Source organism: Astyanax mexicanus, chromosome 23 (genome assembly GCF_023375975.1).
Source record: "Astyanax mexicanus isolate ESR-SI-001 chromosome 23, AstMex3_surface, whole genome shotgun sequence".
In the NCBI taxonomy this organism is placed as follows: Eukaryota; Metazoa; Chordata; class Actinopteri; order Characiformes; family Acestrorhamphidae; genus Astyanax; species Astyanax mexicanus.
This window is the reverse complement of record NC_064430.1, coordinates 32,277,124-32,302,337: the sequence shown is the minus strand read 5'-3', so window position 1 is coordinate 32,302,337 and position 25,214 is coordinate 32,277,124. Positions and strand designations below refer to the sequence as shown.

Sequence of the window (25,214 nt, the reverse complement as noted above, 5' to 3'; positions counted from 1 at the left end):
GATTAGCATTTCTGCCCGCTCTGCTGTCAGGCGATTTCTCTTTTCATCCACGATATTGGATGCTGTGCTGAAAAGTCTTTCACTTTCCACACTGGTTGAAGGGGCACTCAGGAACTTTGTGGCGACTGCAGCAAGGAGGGGAAACCGAGCATGGTGGTTTGCCCAGTATTGAAAAGGGCTGTCTGCCTCACCTATAGTTGGTTCCTTTAAGAACATCTGCATTTGTGTGACGTCAGCCTGGGTACCTCCTGCAGGTTCATCATGCTCCTCCAAACTTTTGTCATATAGACTGCTGAAGCTGCTTTTCGTTGTGCCTGGAGGAACACCAGTGCTTGGCCCAGCTTCCATGCAAGCCATCTTCTTGGCTGGCTCAGCCACCGTTGTCCCAGCTTCATCAGTGAGTGCTTGCTCCACCTTCTCCAGCTCTTGAATCAGGAGAGCCTTCCCTCTCCTGGCAGCATCTCCACTTGTAAAGAATCTGAAACACACAAGAAGAAACATTGAGTACAATTTATACAGCTAACCGGCACACACACCGCACACACACACACTTCCCTTATCCAATTACTTTTGGTTTACATGAAGTTAATGTCATAAACAAATGTTCACATTAAAGTTAGGAATAGGTTAACAATTAATTCGGCAGAATTTAAACACACACACACTCCCTCCCTTATCCAGTTACTTTTAGTTTACATTAAGTTAACCTCTTAAGCTCCAAGCCTATTTTGACCAATTTCCGCCTGAAATTACATACTCACATTTGAAGGCTTATCACTCCAATATTAAATAATTCAGAGTCAATTCTATGAATTAATATTAATTAGAAGCCTTTACACAATTCATTTAAAGCACTTTAATTATTCAATTGAACATGTAATGGCCAAAATATGATAAAAAAACAGGAAAATGTTTAGGCGCTTTTCAGATTTTCTATTTTATTTTTTTATTTTCAGATATATAAAATGAAATATTGGAGCGCTCCGACACGCTCTTTTAGCTATAATTCAGTAACCGTACATCCTACAGTAAAACGGAGCAGCCAGACGGTTCGAATGGTGTATAACATGACCGCATTCGATCAAATATGGACGTACGATAAACACAAATATGACAATTATTAATAATATCTTTATTAAACTAGGCATATTTCGCCCTAAATGTTTATTTTCTGAAAGGAGATACTGCTAAATAGGCTAAATAACTGAAAAGCAGAGATTCTAAGCTTTAAAATGTTAGGAATAGGTTAACAATTGATTCAGGAGGATTTAATTTTGATTAAATTGCAACAAAAATGCCTCACCTGTCCTTGTATCGAGCGTCCACTAAAGTGGCAACAGCATAGAGTGGCTCACTTTCGATGTTGCTGAAACGCCGTTTCACAGCTTGGAGGAGCGTAGTTTTCATTGTTTTGATGCCGGTACTTGTGTTCTCAGCGAGCAGGCGTTGTAAAACTGTGACGGCTGGAATTACTTCGGCTGCAGTGGAGGTCGCAGAGCTGATTTTCCTGGTTAATTCCTCAAAGGGCTCCAGTACAGCCGCTGTTTTTTCAAGCAAAGCCCAGTCGTTGGCTGACAGTGTTGCTGGTAAGTTGTGGTCGGCAGCATAGGCACAGAGTGGTCGTTTCTCTTTCAGGATGCTCTTGATCATGTAGAAGGAACTATTCCATCTAGTTTGCACATCTTGAACCAGGCGAGAAGGGCTCGTCGTTGTTCCCGCACCTTGCATTTCGCGCTGCAGGTCTTCCAAGCGAGACTGTGCAAGTTGTGAATGCTTGAAGTGTGCAACAATCTTTCTGCTGTTTGTTTGTTGTGATATTAGCCCCTCGTTCACAACGAGCTGCAGCGAATGGGCAAAACAGCCGAGGTTAGAAACTGACAAGTCTTGCATCGCAGCCTTCATGTTACTCGCGTTGTCCCTTAGAATTACATGCACCTTTTCTAGTGGGATCCCCCAGTGATTTAGCATCTCTGTAATGGATGCTGCGATTGTTGCACGGTTGTGGGAGCCTCTGCACTTTTTTACTTGGAGCATGGCACAACAGAGCCCGTATGTGTCGCGGTCAATCCAGTGCACTGTTAGACTGATCAGTGACATCGGGCTGACATCTGACGTCCAAATGTCTGTGGTAAAGCTCAAATTTTGGACTCCCTTTAACTTGTCGGCTAGCTTGGTTGACACTCGGTTGTAAAGTTCAGGTAGCGCAGTCTCTGACAAATATCTCCTCGATGGTAAACTATATCTTGGCTGCAAGTATTCCATCAGGCTGCAAAAGCCTTCATTTTCGACAACTGATAATGGCTGGTCATCGAGTACAATGAAGTTCAGTACCTTCTCAGTGATCTCTTTAGCTTTCACATTGTCTGGTGAGAGTTTACCTTGTCTTTCGAATGACTGCAGAAGTGACTCCTGACGGCTAGTCTGTGCTTTCAGCCCCTTCATGGCTAAGAACTCATCGTGCTCTTTAGGGTGGTGCTTCTGCAGATGTTTTATTAGGTTCGTAGTATTGAATGTCGCAACGGAGCGTCCACCTCTGGGTACAACAGCTTTGCAAACATTACACGTTGCTGTAAGGCTTTGCGGTGAATCAAGTAAAAAAATATTTCCATACAGCAGACATCTTGAGACGAAATGAGTGTTAGCACTAACTACCCAGCAAGAGACCATATGCTAAACGTACGCCTGCTAGCTTGTTGCAAACTATGGCATGGAATTCTTGAACGGAGGCGTGTTTGTGCATTACTCTGATCATTGAGATGACCCGTTTAGGAAATCCATTCCACATCTTGCAGTAGCAAAGCTGCATACCAGGAACCGTGCGCGGGGAATCTTTTCAGCAGAATGTGTGGATCGGAATCTTAACAGGGTGGATCGGAAATTTCCGATACGTGAATTAGGTTGATATCGGAACCCGATACCGATACTGGATCGGATCGGCCCCATCCCTAGTGTGTACTGTGTGTGAGGTGTGTGTACAGTGTGTGTCAGGTGTGTGTACAGTTTGTGAAGTGTGTGTACTGTGTGATATATTTACAGTAGTGTGTGTGGTATATTTACAGTTGTGTGTGGTATATTTACAGTAGTGTGTATGGTATATTAACAGTAGTGTAGATGTATTTACAGTAGTGTGTGTGATATATTTACAGTTGTGTGTGGTATATTTACAGTTGTGTGTGGTATGTTTACAGTAGTGTGTGATATATTTACAGTAGTGTGTGTGCTATATTTACAGTTGTGTGTGGTATATTTACAGTAGTGTATATGTATTTACAGTAGTGTGTGTGATATATTTACAGTAGTGTGTGAGATATATTTACAGTTGTGTGTTACAGTAGTGTGTGTGATATATTTACAGTAGTGTGTGGTATATGTACAGTAGTGTGTGTGATATATTTACAGTAGTGTGTGGTATATGTACAGTAGTGTGTGTGATATATTTACAGTAGTGTGTGTGATATATTTACAGTAGTGTGTGTGTGATATATTTACAGTAGTGTGTGTGATATATTTACAGTAGTGTGTGGTATATGTACAGTAGTGTGTGTGATATATTTACAGTAGTGTGTGGGATATGTACAGTAGTGTGTGTGATATATTTACAGTAGTGTGTGTGATATATTTACAGTAGTGTGTGTGTGATATATTTACAGTAGTGTGTGTGATATATTTACAGTAGTGTGTGAGATATATTTACAGTAGTGTGTGGTATATGTACAGTAGTGTGTGAGATATATTTACAGTAGTGTGTGGTATATGTACAGTAGTGTGTGTTATATATTTACAGTAGTGTGTGGTATATGTACAGTAGTGTGTGTGATATATTTACAGTAGTGTGTGAGATATATTTACAGTAGTGTGTGTGATATATTTACAGTAGTGTGTGGTATATGTACAGTAGTGTGTGTGATATATTTACAGTAGTGTGTGAGATATATTTACAGTAGTGTGTGTGATATATTTACAGTAGTGTGTGGTATATGTACAGTAGTGTGTGTGATATATTTACAGTAGTGTGTGAGATATATTTACAGTAGTGTGTGTGATATATTTACAGTAGTGTGTGGTATATGTACAGTAGTGTGTGTGATATATTTACAGTAGTGTGTGGTATATGTACAGTAGTGTGTGTGATATATTTACAGTAGTGTGTGGTATATGTACAGTAGTGTGTGTGATATATTTACAGTAGTGTGTTAGATATATTTACAGTAGTGTGTGTGATATATTTACAGTAGTGTGTGAGATATATTTACAGTAGTGTGTGTGATATATTGGTGTGTGTAGGGAAACAGCTGAACCGTGCAGTGCTTGTTTACTCTGCTGAGGAATGTAAAGTGGGTCACTGTGCTTTCATAAACAACAGCTCGTTTTAACATCCATTATTAGGAGAAACTTAGTTTTTTAGAATCTAATATTTATTTAAAAAAAAACATTGAAAATATTAAAAGATTGAATTCATATGTTTATATTTGACAGATATTTTAAATTAGTATATTATTGATGAATGCATTTATTGCATTAATGTTGCATAAACAGCAGAATATTATGGTAAAGCTTGATTATGAGGTTCAGTAATATTCTGTGATCCTTTTGCACAGTGAATTACTGTAATTTTACAAATCTCAGTCTGATGATCACATGGTCCTAACCAGAAATATATATATATATATATATTATGTGGTGGAGCTGCACAATATATCGTTTCAGAATCGTTATCACAATTTGGACTTGTGCAAGCTGTAAATTTATCAAATATCAGCCGATAGTTCCCATTTCTGCACATCTGTAATCATACTTGATTTAGATCAGTCAGCATCATTACTGGTTTTGTTATTCTCCTCTAAATCATTTCAGTGCGTTATTTAAGGCGGTATGATTTCCTGTCCTGTTTAAAGGTGACTTTGAGTGTCCTCAGGCCTCAGTCTGAATGATCAGCGTCACTAGGGACAGTGCTGTCCTATTTCACCTCTTACACCATTATCCCGTCTCCCCTGTCCTCCAGCGCATGTGTGAAGGTCATGCTGCACTCAGCACAGACACCTTTGCATTCAGTACTGTTCTTTGGACACACCTTCTCTTTTTCAGTGCGTTGTAGATTCTCACTGAAGCATCAAAACTATAAATGAACACATGTGGAGTTTTATGTACTTAACAAAAAAAGGTGAAATAACTAAAAAGAAAAAAAATATATTCTAGTTTCTTCAAAATAGCCCCCCTTTGCTCTGATTACTGCTTTGCACACTCTTGGTATCATTCTCTCAATGAGCTTCAAGAGGTGGCCACCTGAAATGAAAAGTTTTCCAACAGTCTTGAAGGAAGGAGTTCCCAGAGGTGTTTATTAGCACTTGTTGGCTCTTTGTCTTCTTCACTCTGTGCTCCAGCTCACCCCAAACCATCTGGATTGGGTTCAGGTCCGGTGACTGTGGAGGTTCAGATCATTTTTTGTTAAGTACATAAAACTCCACATGTGTTCATTCATAGTTTTGATGCTTCAGTGAGAATCTACAATGTAAATAGTCAGTAAAAAAACTCATTAAATAAAAAGGTGTGTCCAAACTTTTGGCCTGTGCTGTATGCACAATATATTGATTCAGCATCATCATCATCACAATGATACACAGTTGATGTCAAATTACATTTCTAAAGTTTTTCTGTTTTCTTTTTTTATTTATATTTTATATCATATTTTACATAATAATTTGTACCAGATTACAGATGATATCTACCCAATACCCCTCATGTTACTCCAATCATTGATGCACAGATTGCATTATTAATATCATTACATCTTAAATCATCATTGACTTTTTGCCAAATATGGTGTTAATCCTTGTCTTTTCTAATATGTACATATTAGAATATATATATATATATATATATATATATATATATATATATATATCAGAATAACAAAATGTAAGTCAGCTGTCTTATTAGCATATGTGTTAATGGCCTTAATCTTTAAAATAAATTATTAATTATTATTATTTACAGGCATTTTCAGCATGGTAGCCTTCATTCTTCATGATTGTAACAGATAATAATATGAGAGTTTTTACTCATTTATTTTAATTAATACCATTAATAAACCTGTTATAAAGGTAATCCTATTTTAAAGTTGTACATGGAGTGTTTCTGCTGGTGCATTTATTGTAAAATGTGTATACAATGTAAAGAGCAATGAACACATTCATATTATGTAAAAACAAATATAGATATTTATATTTTTTGATTGCAAACTTAATATTTAACCTAAAAACTCTTTAAAGTAAGAGTTAAAGACCACTTATTCTAGATTATTGTTGAAATCTTATAGAGTCAGTCTTCCCTCAGGGCTGCAGCTCTTTTGGGAATAGCAGTAAAGAGAAATGATGTAATTAAGTGCTTATCTGTTGGAATACTTTAGAGACTCTGTCCTTTGTACTGTATTTTGAATAGAGCGCTAAATTGTGCTGGATAACTGTGGAACAGTGACTTTCATACTCAGAACTGGAATACACAGTAAATGACCTGGACATGGTGAACATAAAAAAATAACAGAATTACAGTAAAATAAATGCAACAATAATTACAAAATAACAGTAGTGAATAAAGATATCAGTACATTTTTTCATTTTACAATATATATATATATATATATATATATATATATATATATATACTGCAAAGTATATAATTAAGTGTCAATACCACAATGTTTACTTGTGCAATATTTTAAAAACCTTTTTGCTGTTTGATACAAAGAAAAATCACACTGTTGATACACAGATTGCATTATTGTCATCATGACATGACGGACTGCTGATGCTGACGCTGCTGATGTTGCTGGAATTGGCAATATACTGTAGAACAATGAAATATTGCAATTCCAGTTTTCCCAATATTGTGCAGCACTAAAACATACAATACTTTTGGTAGATTTTTACTATAAATGTAATAATTCTATTTATGTGAACAGTGAGGTATGGTGAGGTGGAGACACACTGATATATACTGAGCTTCCAGAATCATCCCTGATTTTTCCAGCTCTGTAAGTGTTTAGAAATTTGAGATTAGCTGTTTTAAACCTGTGTAAAATGTTCTTGTATTGTGTTTCTTTTTTTTTTTTGCCTTTTCACTCTTCACACCTTTTTCTGTTCTTTCGCCCCACCCGACACCTTTGTGTTCTACCCAGCAACATCCCAACCTTAAAATGCTAATTATGTGAGATTTTACAAGCTCATCAGACACACACACACACACACGTGTGTTAAGCTGCAGGAGAGTGTGAACAGCCCCGGCACATCATGTGTGTGTTATTTAAAGCCCCGTGCCCTCGCCCCTCCTGACTGCAGTGGAAATTACCCACACCCTGTGGACAGGGCTGCTCTGTATCTGAAGCTTCACTTGGCCAATCAGAGGTTAAGGTTTAATAAAGCATGATGTAGCACCTGGATGTCTCAGCGTGGTGCAGCCGAGCTTTCTCCTGCAGCGCCATGCATTTTCATATGCAGCAGAGGGGAGGGGCTTGTTCTTCCCTCCCTCTCGCAGAAATGCTGCAATGCGACGCACAGCTCCAAGACTGGGTCAGTGTAACGCGTCTGTCGGCGCTCGCTTGCTCTCTCTCTGTATCCATGGCAACAGCCAACAGATTTGCATGCAGGAGCTTTGCAACATTGTTTTGGTTGCATGGAATTTAACAGGCTGCTTCCCTGAGATTAGTGGGGTCTTGCACATCGGCAGTGCAATAAAAAAAATCACATTCACCAAAAACATTCACACCATCTCCTCGATTCCACACTACACTCATTAAACACTCATGTTATCAGCACTTTGTAGTTTTATAATAATTACAGTAGACTGTAGGTCTGTAACTGTTTCTCTGTATACTTTATTATTATCCTCCTTTTACCCTGTTCTTCAATACTCAGAACCCCACAAGAGAGAAAACCACCACAGATCAGCTAGTACTATTATTATTATTATTATTATTATTATTATTATTATTATTATTATTATTATTTGGGTGATGGATCATTATTCTCAGCACTGCAGTGATTAGCACTGATTAGCACGCCGGTGGTGTGTGAGGTGTTAGTGTGTGTTGTGTTTCTAGTGTATCAGATAAAGCAGTACTGCTGGAGTTTTTAAACACATCGGTGTCTGGGAATAACCCACTAATAGAAATATTCAGCCAACAAGCACCCTGTAGACGGCACCCGGTGCGCAGTGTCCTGGGCCAACTGATGAAGGACTAAAGGATGACCAACACTGTAAACTGTGCAGCAACAGATTCAGATATTCTGTCTCTGACTTTACTTTATCTACAAGGTGTTTCAGCTGTAGGTAGGAGTGTGTAACAGAGTGGAGGACAGTGAGAGATTAAACACAGTGTTTAAAAACTCCAGCAGCATTATTATTATTATTATTATTATTATTATTATTAATAATAAGAGCTGATCTGTGGTGGTTTTCTTTCTTGTGGGGTTTTGAATATTGAAGAACAGGGTGAAATGAGGATAATAATAAAGTATACAGTGTTTTGTATGATCAGTGGAGATGATAAGATTGACAATTAGTGTAGAATTAAGGAGGTGCTGTCCTGGGGTCCCCAGACAATGACTGGTCATGAACTGAATGCAACGACAAACTGTGTAAGAGATCATTTAATTCAACACTGTTATCAGGACCCTCAAGCGGACCCTCCCATTATTTGCTGATAGTAGCATAAAACCAGACTGGAACATGTTCAGCAGTATCTATTCACTGTTCACTGTCTTTAATGAATAAACCTAAACCTAAATCTGGGCATTTCACTGCTTGTTTCACTGGGAATTGTATTAAAGCACTGTTGGACAGCGCAACCAGCGAAGAGGCACGAGAGTGCAGAGGAATTGTGCTTTGATGTTTTTCATAATCTAATTAATGTTATGGTTAACAAGTTCCAGTACAGTATAAAAGCTTAGGCCTACATTATGTCTAATTGCTTCTGTTTTTTATTCTTTAACTGCATGTTTTTCACTCTACAGGACAGAGACTTCTGCAATACAAGAGTGATGTCCTGGAGACAGTCGTTCTGGTGAATCCATCTGCGGACAACATTGCTATAGAGGTAATTGTACTGGATTATACATTTAGCCTTTCAATATCTTAATGTTTTTTATTATTAAGGGAGAAAAGATCCAAACATACATGTACCTGTGTGAAAAAGTGTTTGCCCCCCTCCAGTTAAAACATAACTTAACTATTGTTTAAGTAACCAGACTGGAACATGTTCAGCAGTATCCATGCACACCAACTGTTTACTGTATTCATCACTAGAATGGATAAACCTAAAACCTAAACCTAAATCTTTGTATTTTACCGCTGTTTTTACTGGGAGTTGTATTTAAGAACTGATAGACAGCACAGCCGGAGAAGAGGTGCGAGAGTGCAGTGGAACTGTGCTTTATGTTCAGTCAAGTGCTTTTCTCTTTTAATTTTTAAACTTCCAAAAATGCAATGTTAAATTCTCAAACAGCAGAATGCGTATATATCTGCTCTGTTTAGCTACAAGTAGGAAATCTGTGTTCTAAACATAAATATAAATCCTTATAAATCTCAGAAAAAAATTAAGTAATAGCAACTAAAATTACTGTGCACATTTATGAACTGTTGGGGCCCCCAAATGCCTTGAAACAGACCACAAGCAAGCAGGTGCTAAAAAGTACCAGGTTCAAGGTACCAGGTTCCTAAAATGTGCAAAAAGCAGATTACAATAGAGTCCAGTTGTGTAGGTATCATGCAGTGGAAAAGTTCTTACTCCAGTAATAGTTAACAGGAAGCCATTTCTAACTGCATGTGCTTAATGAGACTCTAATGCTAAAAAGCAGTGCCAAAAATACTAGCATTTATTTCTCTCTGTAACAGATCAGAACACTACTCTGTGACTCAGCCAAACACAAGCTACTGATTCTGAGTGGTCAAAGCACTGAACAAGGTGGTGACATCATCCTACAAAAGGGCGTATTTAACTGGAAGAGCTTCTCTGATATCATCACAAGCCAAAGAGTAAGTGTATGCTGTATTTACACAACACTGCAGCCTTGTTGATCCTTTATTTAAATAATAATTAATCTGTATATTGTGTAATTAGAAGACGAATGATTTTGCACACTAATAAGACTTTGATTCATTTGTTTTTCTTTTTGTAGGTTAAAAACTTCCTGAGACAGTCAGGTCCTGCAGAGCAGGCGTGTCTGACTGTGTGCTGTCCAGCAGAGGGGGCCTGGAGCTCCCTGGAGCTCAACCAGGAGCAGTACCTGTTAGACATACGACTGAACCCTGAGCCTGTCCTGCCTGAGATGGAGGGAGTGGCAGAGTTTACGGAGTATGTCTCGGAGACGGTGGACGTTCCTTCACCATTTGAGCTGCTGGAGCCACCCACCTCTGGGGGCTTCCTGAAGCTGTCTAAACCATGCTGCTACATTTTCCCTGGAGGCAGAGGAGACTCAGCACTGTTTGCGGTCAACGGCTTCAACATTCTGATCGATGGCGGTTCAGACCGAAAGTCTTGCTTCTGGAAGCTGGTGCGACACTTGGATCGGATAGATTCCGTACTCCTCACCCACATCGGAGCAGACAATATCCCTGGGATTAATGGACTGTTGCAGAGGAAAATCGCAGAGCAAGAAGAGGAACAGTCCCAAGGCTCCAATGCCTATGGAGAATGGATGAAAAACCTGATCTCACCCGAGCTTGGTGTAGTGTTCTTCAATGTTCCAGACAAGCTAAAGACATCAGAACCAACCCTGAAAGTGAAGAGGAGTATTGAGGAGGCCTCTCTGACTTTGCAGTACCTCAGCAAACTGGGGATCAGACCAGAACCTCTGTATCGAGTTGTTAGCAACACCATTGAGCCGGTCACACTTTTTCACAAGTTGGGAGTCGGCAAGTTAGACATGTACATTCTAAACCCTGTCAAGGACAGTAAGGAAATGCAGTTCTTTATGCAGAAGTGGGCGGGCAACAGTAAGGCCAAGACTGGCATCACCTTAGCCAATGGAAAAGAAGGAGAAATTTCTGTTCCATACCTCACATCAGTAACAGCTCTTGTTGTCTGGGTTCCCGCCAGCCCTACTGAAAAGATAGTGAGGGTCCTGTTTCCTGGAAATGCACCACAGAACAAAATTTTTGAGGGCCTTGAAAAGCTGAGGCATCTTGACTTTTTGCGTTATCCGGTGGCGACTCAAAAAGACATATCGTCTGGAGCTCCCCCTCCAATCATTAAACAAACTAAGCTGAAGCCACGCACTGATAGCAAGGAAAGCCTTAAATCCTCACCCAAGATGCATGCCACCACTAAAGCAAGTAAAAAAGAGGCAAACGAAGACATTGAATCAAAGAGTAACTCAGTAAAGGAGAATAAAGTGGAAAAGAAGCCCCGAAAACTGAAGGAGAGTGTAAAAACTCCCAAACCTGTGAAAGCCCATACGGACACAAAAGATACTGTGAAGTTAGAAAAAAAGAAACTATTGAGAGAAAAGTCACCCAAGAAACATGACAAAGATAAGGCATCCAAAATGGAAGAAAAGAAAGATAAAGAAAAGAAAGAGGTTAAAAGAGAAAAGAAGGAAGTAAAGAAGCAGGAATCTGCTAAGAAAGATGACAACAAAGAAGCCAAATTAAAGGATGAAAAGAAGACAGAGTTGAGGAAAATCACCAAACCTGATTTAAAGCCCTTCACTCCTGAGGTCAGGAAGACCCTGAACAAAGCAAAGGTTCAAGTAAAGCCTAAGACTGAGAAAACAAAGGCAGTCAAAGAGCAAGAGAACAGACCTGCTGCTAAACAGGTTTCAAAAGAGAAGCAGGAAAATGACAGGTCCCTGGTTTCTTCACCAGAAGATCTTACCAAGGATTTTGAAGCGCTAAAACAAGAAGAGCTTTCTGAGAGCAAAGTTCTCCCGACACTTCTACAATCTACAAATCTTCAATCTACAACACTTCCTGTCACTAAAGATGCTCACATTGACTCCCCTGATGAAGGAATCACCACTACTGATGTGGAGGCTGAATCACCTCATGAAGAAAAGCTACCATTTGGAGCACAGACGAGTAAATCACCAATTAAGACCGCAGAGAAATTTGAGGATGAAGGTGCTGGAACAGAAGATGATTACGAGGAGGACTACAACACTGAAACCACACCAGCCAAAATTTTAGATGTTTCAGCAAAGCCAGATGAGAAGAAATGGCAGGAGATTAAGGAGAAAGAAGAGTATTTCGAAAAGAAAACGAGAAAGAGCGACAGTGAGGAGGAAGAGGATGTCATTGAGAAAGCCGAGCTGGAGGAGGCAGAGGATATCGTTCGTGAGGACGAGCTAAAACACAAATCTGAGGAGGCAAAGAAAGACAAGATTGACAAGGACTGGGATGTCAAACACAGTGAATGTAAAACAGTCAAACCTTCTGGTGCAGCCGAACACATCTCTTTCATCCAGGATGAGACCATTCCCGGATATTCCGAGACTGAACAGACCATTTCTGACGAGGAGATCCATGAAGACACGGAAGACAGGATCCCTCAACTCCGTTATGATGTCGGCTCCTACGACATTTCTGTTCCTGATGAGCCTGGTTCTTTTGACACCATCCACGGTGTAAAAGAGATGAAGCCCCCAACAATTTCTTTTGGATCTGATTTTACGGCAAAGGGAAGCAGCTTGGGCCAAGAGCCAGTTTTATCAGCTTATGCCTCTAATATAATTGCGGCACCATTGGCTGAAGAGGAGCACATCTCCTCAGCCACTTCCATTACTGAATATGATAAATTATCCTCTTTCGCAACATCCGTCACTGAGGATCAGTCTATTGCGTCTGTGACAGCTCCTCCAACTGAGGATGCCGGGAAAAGCTCTTTACTTCTGGACACTGTAAACAGTATACCGTCATCCAGTCGCACAGAAGGAAAGGAGTATTTACACTCAGCTGGCACAATCTCACCTACATCATCTTTAGAGGAAGACAAGTGCTTTAAATCACCTCCATCCGAAGAGTACCAGCCCATTGTTCCAGAGGTGGAAACTTCCGGAAAGCCCATTTCTCAGGCACATGAAGAGGACGAAGAAGACGAGGAAGAAGATGAAGACCAGACGCCTAATGTCGACATGCCTCTTGGTAAACTGCACGAAGGCTATGCATCTGCTGCACTGCAAGACTTGCAGGAGCAAGCTTTTGATAAGTCCCCCTCTACAATGGGACCTCCAATTTCAGTACCTTCACCTGTGCTGTCTCCTGTCTTGCAAGTAAAAGATGAAAAGATGTCTACTCTTCCTCAGGATGAGCCCACAAAAACTGACTCGAAAGTTGAGAAAGAAGCTGAGAAACCTCTATCTTCTTTACCCTACCCTGGTGTCCTCTCCAGTACGCCAGAAATAAGTGGTACCTCAGATCCAGAGGAAAGATGTCTAAGTCCAGATGATAGCACAATGAGAATGGCCTCACCTACACAGTCGGGTCCTACCAGCAGCGGCTATTCTCCTACTGAGGAGAAGGCACAGAAGTCCATGATTTTGGAGAAAGAGGACAAACAGGACAAAGATACCTATGAAATTCAAATGACAACAAAACACACAACAGTACCATTAACTGATGCAGATAGAAAGACGACCTCTGTGAAAATACTGGAGGATGAAGGTGACCCTTTCAATAAGGGCTTCTCTAGCACAAGAGCAACATTTGATGATTCAGGGGAAGAAGACGAAGAAGAGGAAGAGGAGGAGGAGGAATATGATTACAAGAGGGAAGACTTTAAATCCTGCAGCAAAACGAAATACAAAGAAGAAAGGGAAAGCACTTTCCTTGATGAGGAATACATTTGTGAGCCACAGTTCCTAAAAGAGGAGAAGCTGATTGGGAAGGAGAAAGAGGAAGCAGATAAGGAGCATAAACCAAAAGTCGTGACCCAGTTGGAAAAAGAACGCAAGCCCCAGATGGTTGGTTTTGTGGAAGAGGAAGATGATAGTGAAACTGAAGATTGCACTTACTCGAGTGTAAAAGGGCCTCAGGCTACGTTAGATTCAGTGTCAGTAGGCCAAGGCAAGAAAGACGTGTCATTCTCAGAGCAGGATGACACAACAGCGACCTCCAAAGACAGTGATAAAAGTGTACACTTCAACTTGTATTCTTTTCCTGAACATGAGAAGGGCCCTAGAGATGAGTATGCACGGGAAGTAAGGCAAGACACACCCTATGTAGGAAAGAGTTTTACATATTCTGAGGTATATGACAGTAAATCCAGTTCTGTGGATAGTTCATACTCACCCAATTTACCAAAGGAGTTTATGGACAAATTTGAAGAGAATGATAACACTGAGAAGGAATCTGACCTAAAAGGTACTGAACATAGTAGCAGTTTAAAGGAAACTAAAGAGATGTCAGATTTTGAAGAATCTCCTCTAAAGGAATTGTCTTTATCATCTACTACACATAACTCATCTTCTGTAAGTCACATTTCAGAAGAAACAACTACAAAGAGCTTGTCTAAGGTTGAACAGGAGACACCTGAAAAACCTTCACAATCTTTCTCGCCAGAAAGAGATCCCTTTTCTATTCAATTTGATAAACCTAGTGTCTGTGAAAAGAGAGAGGTCATTGCCGCACCACCAACCGATTATCTAGACAACCTCACTGCTTCTGGCTACTCTGCAAAAAGTAGCTCAAGTCCTGCAGTAGCTCAGTCTTTGATTGATGTAAAAGGAGCAGTTGCAAAAGACATGAAGATGCTAGCTCATGGAGAGGATGATGATGAAGATGAGGAAGAAGAAGAGGAAGAAGATGAGGATGAGGAAGAGGATGATGATGAAATGTATGCACGACGAGTCAGCGACAGTGACCAGGAGAAGGGTGCCAAAGACAAATCTGAAAAAGAATTCAGCCAATTTGGTGGTGCAGCAGCCTCCAAAATGCCTCCTGATTTTAAGGAGGAAAATAAAGACACTTTACAAGACTATGGCCATACCTTGGACAGTTATGGCAAACCCCCAGCCCCTGCTTCTTTTGAGCCCACTGTGAGCCATAAAAGCCCTGCTGAGGCTTCTGGCAGCCGTATGACAGAATACTCTTCTGGATATGATTATTCTTATGACGAGGAGAAGGATTCTTTCCCATCCACCAAGTTCAGCGAAGACAAGGCCAAGAAAGACAGCAGCTATGATCAGTCTTACTTGCCTTTCTCCACAAAATCAAGTGAAGATAAAGTTCTTGAATTTGAAAAACAAAAAAACCCAGAGGTTTTAGGCAAAAAGCCTGGAGATTCGGTTTCACCAGGTTTCAATTATGCAACTGCAACAGCCACGGCCTACTCCTCTTCCTCCTCCTACAGCCACTCTTCCTCTGCATCCGCCTCTCTCTCCACCAGCCGCCAGTTTGGAGATGAGCTGGAGACCCCCGCCAGTGCTGGATATGAATATTCCTTATTCAGAGATGAGCATTCTCTTGTGATAGATTCTCCTATCTCCAGTTCTGGAGGTCTGGTTAAAGATGAGTATTTAGAGGTTTCTGAGAAGCTCACTCCAGCCACCACCACAGCTGAGTCCACCTCAAGCCTTGCAAGGTTTTCTCCACTGTCGCCTTTTGAGGAAATCAAGCCCTTCCCTCAGCACTCAGTCCCCTCTGTAGATGATAATAAGAGGGAAGAACATGTCAGCTCTGCCGGTGATGCTGTGGACAAGGCTCCTCAGGGCGCTTGCTTTTACAAGCCAGAATGGAGTGACGAGATGAATTTGCAGGCTGAATATGGTGCTACCGGACCTTACAATCCCCTGCCTCAGGCCTCTGAGAAGGACTCTATGCCGTCAGGACTGTTTGGTGCTTCCTTAACTGCTCATGCTGATATCACAGAGAAGCAGTACTATCAAGACACTGAGAGCAGTGAAGAGGAGGAGGACTACATGTGCGAAACAGAACAGGATAAGCTACAGTATGTAAGATCGCCGTTCATGGCCAAATCAGACAAGATGGAAAGTCCCTTTTCGTTGACAGAACAACTACCAATGGTTTCCTCTGCTAGTAAGGTTGGCACTCTTCCAGATGTGCTTACATATACTTCTCCAGTTCCTCAGCCTACAAAGCCAGACACTGCAAACGGTCCTGCAGAAATCAGCATGGCACCACCAGACCCTTTCAGTGGAGTCAGCAAGGTACCATCAAGCCTTTCTAAATCTGAACTGAAGAGCGAGGAACCCTTTGAATCCTGCAAAGTTAGAAGCCCATTCGAATGGGAAATGCAGCAGCAAAGAGGCATCTATCCAGGTGCTTCACCTCCCCACTATCGCCATGAGGACGAGTATGAAGAGGAAGAGGAGGTGGAACCTGAGCACCCACCTCGTCCTCTTTCACTCGCATCTGCAGATCAGTCGTTCCAGTCCTCCTACTACAAAGAAGACCAAGGCAGGCAAGATGACTCAGATCATCCTCCTGACATTTTCATGGGTGCAAGCCCCTTCTCCTCATCAGCTTCCCCAGGCTACTCATCCTCTGAGTACAAGCAGAGGAAAGGAGACACATCCCCATCGTTCATCAACCCAAGCCTGTGCCAGCTTTCCAGTGACGAGGAGGATGAGGAAGAGAGAAGCCAGGATGTTGATCAGCAGCAGCCATCAGGCAAGACAAGATACCACAACCAGCCTCAACATCATTCTCACAAGGAGGACAGTGAGTCGCAGCACCTCTCTGGAGCCATGGCTGCAGGTGTTGGCCTAGCTGGAGACGACACGCCCCCGACCTCTGTCAGCGAATCACTGCCCTCTCAGACAGATTCTGACATTCCACCAGGAACCGAAGAGTGTCCCTCCATCACAGCCGAAGGAAATGCAGAATCTGACGAGGACGCAGATTACCTCCCTGTCGATAAGTCGTCCGGAGCCTACGGTGGCAAACATTACTCCTCCAGGTCTTCAGAAAAAAATCATGATCCACTGCCCTCACCCATGATGGATCCTGCCCCTTACCCCCCTCATCCTGATGTGTGTATGGTAGACCCAGAGGCACTCTCCAGCCTGACTGATAAACCTCTCAAGAAAGATCCTAAGATGAAGGGCCTACGTAAATCCAAGTCAAAGTCTCCAGCTAGGAAGGCTGATGCCAGACGTAAAAGATCCCCATCCAAGGACTCGTCCCCTCGCACCACCTCTTTAAAGAAGAAGGACATTGAGGACGATGTGTCTAGGTCAAGTCACAACACTGGCAGGGGACACGTCAATGGAATTAAAAATACGTCAGGTATGTGTTTGGATATTCTTTTTTCTCGACCTTTATTGATTTATTGAATATAGCATACAAGTACCACCTTGTCACTGGAATTATGTCAACTACATTTATTGTCACATATGTTTGGGTTTATTTGTAGTTTTAATACTTAGATATTTGGTGAGTTAAAGCTGATAAAACAAGAAAATGCATCTTAAGCACAATCATCATGACAGTTGCCACAGTTAGAGCATATTCTTATTAGTAGGTCAACTGTGTGTTTAATGTATATATGAATATGTAGAGCTGCAGTGAATTTGAATAAAGCACCTTTTTCCCAACAGTTTCTAACTCTGCAAAATCCAGTTCCTCTGCACCCGCTGGTCCTCTGATCTACGTGGACCTGGCCTACATTCCAAACCACTGCAGTGCTAAAAATGTAGACCAGGAGTTCTTCAAGCGCGTGCGCTCGGCCTATTATGTAGTGAGTGGAAATGACTCCAGTAACGGCGAGCCCAGCCGTGTGGTCCTGGACGCACTGCTGGAGGGAAAAGCACAGTGGGGGTCTAATCTGCAGGTACAGCATCTCACAACATACCTTGCTCCTTCTTTAGAGGTTAGAATAACAGCATGCAGTTAATGTTGCACCAGTAACAGCTTTTTTTGCCATGATATGATTGTAATATAGTTGCAGATCTAATTTCACTAATCTAAAACAGGGAAATGTGTTTTTTACCTTCATTCAAAGGGAGCCAAACTCTGACAGAGAAATAGAATTTGGCACAAAATAGAATTTTGGCACTTCGGCACAGCATTCTACAAACCAACTAATGATGACAGGTTGTGGTAAAGCTCTGTATCCTGCTTAGTAAATTGCAGCCAGAAACCAAAACTAAGTGTACAGAATAACACACAGCAATCTTGGTGTGATCTCTGTTCTAGATTTTCAGATGTAAAAACACCCTAAATATGTAAAATCTGTTCTGTGTTTAGGTGACACTGATCCCGACCCACGACACTGAAGTGATGAGAGAATGGTACCAGCAGACCCACGAGAAGCAGCAGGAGCTGAACATTATGGTGCTGGCCAGCAGCAGTACGGTTGTAATGCAGGACGAATCTTTCCCCGCCTGCAAGATTGAGTTCTAACTCTGGCACGGCTCCCGGGTTCACACTTTTACTCAAACGCTCCCTTATAGCCTTATTTGTGGGTTATTCCGTGTACAAGCTGTTAGTCAGCATTCAGCCCTGTTAATGTCCTACCTGTCTGTCTGATTAAAGGTCCCGACTTTAACCAAACCCTAACTTTACTGAGCATATTATGATAGCAACAGAAAAACACTAACTAGGTGGAAGATGTGCCTTTAACTTTAACTCCATTCTTAAAACAGTATCTCCCTTTAAGCCTGGATAAGTAAGGAATACAATGGCAATCTTCTTGTTTTGGCCAGTTTGGGTGCATCTTTACTTTGCTCCACTTCACTATTCTTGATTTAACTTAAGCAGTTCGAGTTTATCAAAGCACAAGCTTACCTTATCTTTTAATGAGATTTATGCATAATTTTTCCCCAAACAGCTTCTGACCTTAATGTGCATACATAATCACACACAGTTATATCACAATATTAACACCACCTACCTGCCTAATCGTGTAACAGTGGGAGTAACCACCATTGGCTTGGATGACTTTAGGGATATGGAAGGTATCTGGAGGCACTAGGGTTACCTGGGACACCACTGTAATGCCTTTGGGAATTACTTTAGGTACGAGCTCTCAGCTTGGCTCTAGAACATTTAGAACCCACAAGCAGTTTTCAAGATGAGTTCTAGTAGGTTAGTGGGTGCTGGGGCATTAATACCATGGATGTGAGCTCAATACCCAAGGCTCCTTAACTACCACTGCTGTACCCAAGGGCAAGGAACTTAACCCTCTTTGTTCCATGGGTGCCTTAGACTGGTTGACACCAGCTTTCTCAGCAGGGAAATGTAAAACACGTTCATGGGGCTCAGTGGTTAGAGCACTGGGCTATTGATGACATGGTTGGTTTGCTACCCGAGTTGTACACCACTGCTCCCTGAGTGCTGCAGCACAATGGCACGTGGCATCTGCGTGTCACATCCCAGGCCAAGTTCATTCAAGTTCATATTGGTAATAATATTCTGATATGACCACATATACATCTTATCTCTGTCATTAAAAAAAACCTTGTATCCACAAAATGTTGACTTTACAGATGAAGGGGTATTGACATGAAAATATTATGTTATTCCATGTCTTTTCAGAGCATTTCTATTGGTTCATTCATGAAATTTGGATACAATATAAAAAAAATACTACTGCCAGATTTTTTGAAGTGATTTTTTATTATGTTCAAAAGTCAAAAATGGAGATATAAGGTTTTGGTATGACAGTGAACATAGATAGCCCCCCTGCGTCTCTCTGTCTTTCTCTCACACACGTGCAGTACACAGGCAATCTTAATCAAGTACCTAACTTTCAGAGATACATCATCCTCTGACCACTATCCAGATTCATCACACACACTAATTCTGAGAATCCTTCTATAGCACATACAGTACAGTATTATATATATATATATATATATATATATATATATATATACATATATATATATATATATATATATATATGTATATATATATATATTGTGATATAAAATCTTTCCAACATTTTAATATATATATATATTATTTACAGCATCTGTTACTGACTGACATGCATTACATTAATAGTTAAACTCATTTTTGAGAGGTTTGTGGGTTCAGTTCAGTTGTGGGCTCTCTGCAGTTTTTCTGTATCATTATCAGAAATTATTTTAAATCGAACAAAATAAAGAAATATATTAAGATATAAAGTTTGGCCCAATCGTCCAGCCCTACCTCGCTAAATCAAGTAGGATCTAAAACATATGATGCGAGATTTGTCTGATATACTGTTTTGTCTTAATATAGAAGTGGAGAATTAGGTTTATGTGTGCAGCTAGGCTAAGTCGATGTTCACTGATGATATAAACGTGATGTAAGAGGTGTACACTAAAAGAGTTAATCATTATTTTTAGATTTTACAGAAGAGTAAAAAAGTCCTGTAATCATTATTTTGTTACATTGTATTTTAAGTGTTGCCCAGTTGCAGACATGAGATTTACCTGCACTTTAATTCAGTTTGATTTCATTTCCTTTTTAAATGCATTGTAAATACAGCTCGCAGGATTCTTCATTAGATGGAGTTAAAGGAAAATAAAGAGCGAGACTGAAGCTGTTTGAGTCAAAGCCAAAGGAATAAGCAATAGAGAGACTGAGGATACTGAGCGTTCTGATCTGTGGTATATTAAATAGTATAAACCTGTGTAAGGTGACATGCAGAGGCCGGGAGTGCACGGAATTACGACAGTAGAGTTTTATTGAACTCCGTACAGTTACAGGATGGGAGTGTGTTTATATTGCTGGAATAATAATAATAAATAAGCACATTGTGGCATTTAACTACAATCGTACTTTTACTGCCGGTTTACTTTTGGCTTTGGTACAAAATGAATACATCATTGCTGTTAAGCAAAAATAAAAAAAAAACATTTTAAAGCATTTCTATCGGTCCATTCATCATGAAAGTTTTAAACAGTGTAAAGAACAACTGCCAAATCAAATGTACGTCAAAAAGTATGTAAAAAAGACGTAAATTGGCTACTACTAGAAATATAAGATATGCCAGTTTGAATGAAGCTTATTTCCTTTTCCAAAAGACAAAATAATAATATTTTTTAAAACTGTAGGCCTGTACAGCATGCGTGCATGTACTGTACTGTATATTACTGCCAATAAAGAAACAAAGATTTGGTACCTCACAGTACAGTGTGTTTACATGAAGTTAATAACCAGGGAACAGCGGTGAATACGATATCAGTCAGTAATCACATGAACACATTTTAACGCACTTGTGTAAATATGTGCTGAGAGATTTGATTACTGAGCAAAATCAAATCCGGCTCTTTATTGGATGAATTGATTGAGTTCACACAGATTTTTACAAACTTTCAAAAATGACATACATTATAAAAGTGACCCACCTATAATAACGATTCCTTTCACACTGAGTCTGAGGTTGTCGTGACTGCAAAGCTGTTGTCCAGCTGTGGAGCTGTTAACCTCGTTTGTGGATTACAGAAACAAAAAGGTTTTACATGATCAATTAAATAATCAGATAACCGCAGAAACCTGATTCTGACTGGATTATTGAGTGCATGTAAACAGTCATTTTTATACATTTATTTGTTGTTTTGGATTGGTAAAAATGACCATCGTTTTTGTAAATTCAGAGAACATATGGACCAAAATAAAACATAACATGCAAGATAAAAAGCAACATCAACAGCATTGATAGGTTGATTAATTAATTAATCATATCGTTTATGATTGATTGAAAAGGAAAGGACCACAGAGCACGAGTGGCTCTTCAGTCTGGGGATCTGGGCGATCGTTTATAAGATGTTTACTGTGTGAAAGAACTTTTGAGCTGCTGAGGATTTTTAAAGTGCTAACAAGTGATAACGATGCTAACATTATACTGAACTCATTGTCCTGAATGTCCTCACGTCCCCATAGACTCACTGCTTCAACTTCCAACAGCGCATTACACTTCTATACAAAAACACCAACCCATGTACCTGACTGCCAGATCATGTGACCAAATCACTGATCACACTTTATATCCATTGTTTATATCCCTCTGTTTTCTGAACTGAAGATAAAAGATGAAGAGCTGATCAGTGAGCCGTGCAGAGCGTCCCTCAGTTTTTCACATCATACCGTATTCAGACCATCCAGATATTGCATTCCGTTGGAGTCTAGCTAGTTTCTGCATGTGATCTTAAATGTTCTAGTTGAATAACGATATTAAACCAAGTGCTATTTTAAAGATATATATTTAAATGCTAAGTGTCTCAATGGTCTCGATGGCACATATAACCCGGCCGCGCTCTCATTTTCTCTGTGCGGTGTTTTAAACATGAACAAACTGTGTACTTTTTTCTTCAGATTTATTAGTTTTCTTCTTTTCTAAGTTATTATTTGCTCTGTGTTTTCCTCCTTTATTTTGTGTGCAATATTCTGTTCTTTATTTTGGATTTCTCTTAATGTAGAAGATCTACAGATTTGTTGTAAAATGGTAAACCTGGTGATCACCATTAAAATACAGTTGTTGAAAAATTATAATGCTTTTGTTTTTTTGTGTTGTTTGATGAGTAAAACACTCTTACAAGGAACACACAGGCATGGAAGAGAAAGGTTACAAACAGGAGGGGAGGAAACACAGAGACAGACATGAGAGACACAGAACGAGAATGTGACGCCCGGTGATTGGGAAATTAGCAAATATTACTGTTACGATGCTTTTACTATTACTGTTATGATTAAAGGGCGGAGTCTGATGATGATGTTTTATAGGCGGAATTACTGAAGGAACAAATCTATTTTACTCACAGAATTATACTGTAAATTTGACCTCTGATATCAGAATGTGCAAGTTTCAAATAAGAAAATCAACAATGAAACACCCAAACACACTGTATCAGATTTCCTACTGGGAAAGTCCTCACCAACTGAGTTCATCATCAGTAGTAGAGCGATATTATTGTACAGTTTATTATCACTTCTATCTAATAATGTCTCATTAAATCAGTCCTACACACTGTACTGTACAACTTCTACCAGTGCACATAATTACATGCTGTTTGGATACGCAGAATTACATTTATCGCAGGTGAATCATTTTTTATGAAAAAAAAAATACAAATTTGAAATTTTTGATAATTTAATTTAATTGTAGATCAAATTTGTTTAACCTTTGAGAAAATACATTTACCTCCTCAGGTATGATCGCAGATTGACTGTCAAGCAGTTGATGGGAACATATTTTGCAAAATCATGCATTAACCATAAAATTCTTCTTTTGTGTCTTGAACATCTGGCTTCACATATATATAATGTTTTCTGTCTTAATATAGAAGAGGAGAATTAGGTTTATGTGTGCAGCTAGGCTAAGTTCTCTTGGTGATGGGGGATATACAGGTGAGGGGGGGTGGGGGGGTAATCGGCATAGCTAAATTAGGGAAAAGAGTAGAATTTTAAAAATAATCAACTAACCTGTTTTTTAAGAGTTAAAGAGACAAACCCCATTTTAATACAATGTAGATCTATGTACTAGTAAAAAAAAAAAGGTAAAGACTCTCAGTTCTATTAAATTTTGATTTTAAAAAATGCATTATGTATTTTCCATATCTTGAAAATCTTTAAGGTAAGGTTGGGGGACTTAAAACAGCACAATACCAACCAGAGACATAAACATTCCCCATAAAGCACTGATAAATACTCCTTAAACCAGTTGTGGTGAAGCAGTTTGGGTAAAATGATCTGTAACGTGGTCAGCTCAGGTGTTACATCATATCCAGCTCTGAACTTTGAGATAAATGGAAGGCAGAAGTTACAATGTGAGGTGAAAATACCTGGAAGTAAACTAAAAAGAACTGTGTAAAGGGGTAAAGAGAAACAGCAGGGGAAATGTATATAATCTGACCCACAGTACAGTATCGAGGCTGTAACTGGATCCAGCGGAGAGAGAGAGAGAGCAGAGAGCAGGAAACGAGTCCTTGAGATGAAGCTCTGTAACTGGATGAGGGTGAATCTGCTGAAATTCAGTTAAATGCACAGGCATCATATAATCTGATCATTACTCTGAACCCCACAGGACTTCAGATACAGAAGCTCTGGAGGGGGTGGTGGAGTACAGGACACAGTGAGACGCTGTAAAAGCTCAGACTGGAGACAGACTGCGGTCAGCAGCTTCTCCTCAACTGCACTGAAGATCATATTACTCTCTAACACTACAGGGACACCTGATCATGGTCATCGTTTCTTCTGAAATCAAGTCCAATAAAAAGAGTTTATCCTCCTCTCGTTGGAGCAACTGTCTCTACTGTCCGGAGAAGACTTAAAGACTCAGGGCCCTGTCATACATCGCTATCTTACACTCCATCAACAGTCTATTTTCATGCTTGCGCACGTGTCCTTAAAATAACGGTGGAGTTTGATAATATATTGTGGCGTGGAAGAGGAAGGAAGACCCGTGAGACTCATGCTGAATGCTCAACAGCTCCTTTATTGAACCGGCTTGCCACTCACTTACAGTCTTTAACAAGACTAGGAGAGCTAAAACCATAACCACAGAGCTAAAATAGCCCAAAGGCCACCAACCCAGCTGTGTGTCTCCCAGATGGCAGATCCAGAGTGGTGCCCACCCTCTCTGCATAACCCCTCCCAAGGGAGATGCCCCACCCCTGTCATCCTCGCACACAGGAGAACAGAAACATGCCTGCAGGCAGCCACACACACAACCCAGAGCCGCCACATAGCCCCCCTCCCAAGGGTCAGCCGTCCCGGCGACCCCACCAACCCAACACAAACCCCGTGTACAACAGAACTTTTTTTTTTTTTTTTTTAACAATCAGTCGCAAACAAAGTCATTAAGGCGGGCGGGCGGCCTCCGCGCCCGCGGCAGCCTGGAGGGGCCGGGCACGGCACCGCCTGCCAGCGGCTCCGAAGAGCCAGAGTTCAGGTCAGGCACGAGTGCAAGGCCAGCAGGCTCCGCACCACCGTCCACAGTGTCCGACAGTCTCGGCCTATAGGGGGCCAGCCTATCACGGTGCACAATCATAGTGCGTCTTCCCCACCGGATCTTATACACCACCTCCCCCAGCCTGGACAGCACCAAGCACGGACCCACCCAGGCCGACTGGAGCTTCGGGCACAGTCCCTTCTTCCGCTGAGGGTTATATAGCCAAACCCTCGCCCCCACCGCCAACGGGTCCCCAACGGGGCCAACGGGTCCCCAAAGCAGCAGCTGCTTCTGTCCGGCAGCAGACTGGTTGGAGCGCGCTAGACGGTGTGCTAATTCCAGCGAAGACATAAGGTCCGAGACAAAAGTGGGCGTGTCCGAA

At 40.7% G+C, this 25,214-nt stretch overlaps 1 protein-coding gene across 1 annotated transcript in view; it reads left to right on the top strand.

The window, feature by feature from the left end:
• The window catches only part of map1aa (microtubule-associated protein 1Aa), a 68,868-nt gene extending 46,434 nt beyond the window's left edge, over positions 1 to 22,434 (top strand). The window contains exons 3-7 of the mRNA XM_022665171.2: positions 9,009 to 9,091; positions 9,889 to 10,029; positions 10,173 to 17,238; positions 17,550 to 17,782; positions 18,199 to 22,434. Coding sequence (XP_022520892.2) covers positions 9,009 to 9,091; positions 9,889 to 10,029; positions 10,173 to 17,238; positions 17,550 to 17,782; positions 18,199 to 18,354 — 7,679 coding nt within the window. The 3' untranslated portion in view covers positions 18,355 to 22,434. The remainder of the gene's footprint in view (positions 1 to 9,008; positions 9,092 to 9,888; positions 10,030 to 10,172; positions 17,239 to 17,549; positions 17,783 to 18,198) is intronic.
• Positions 22,435 to 25,214: the final 2,780 nt, after the last annotated feature.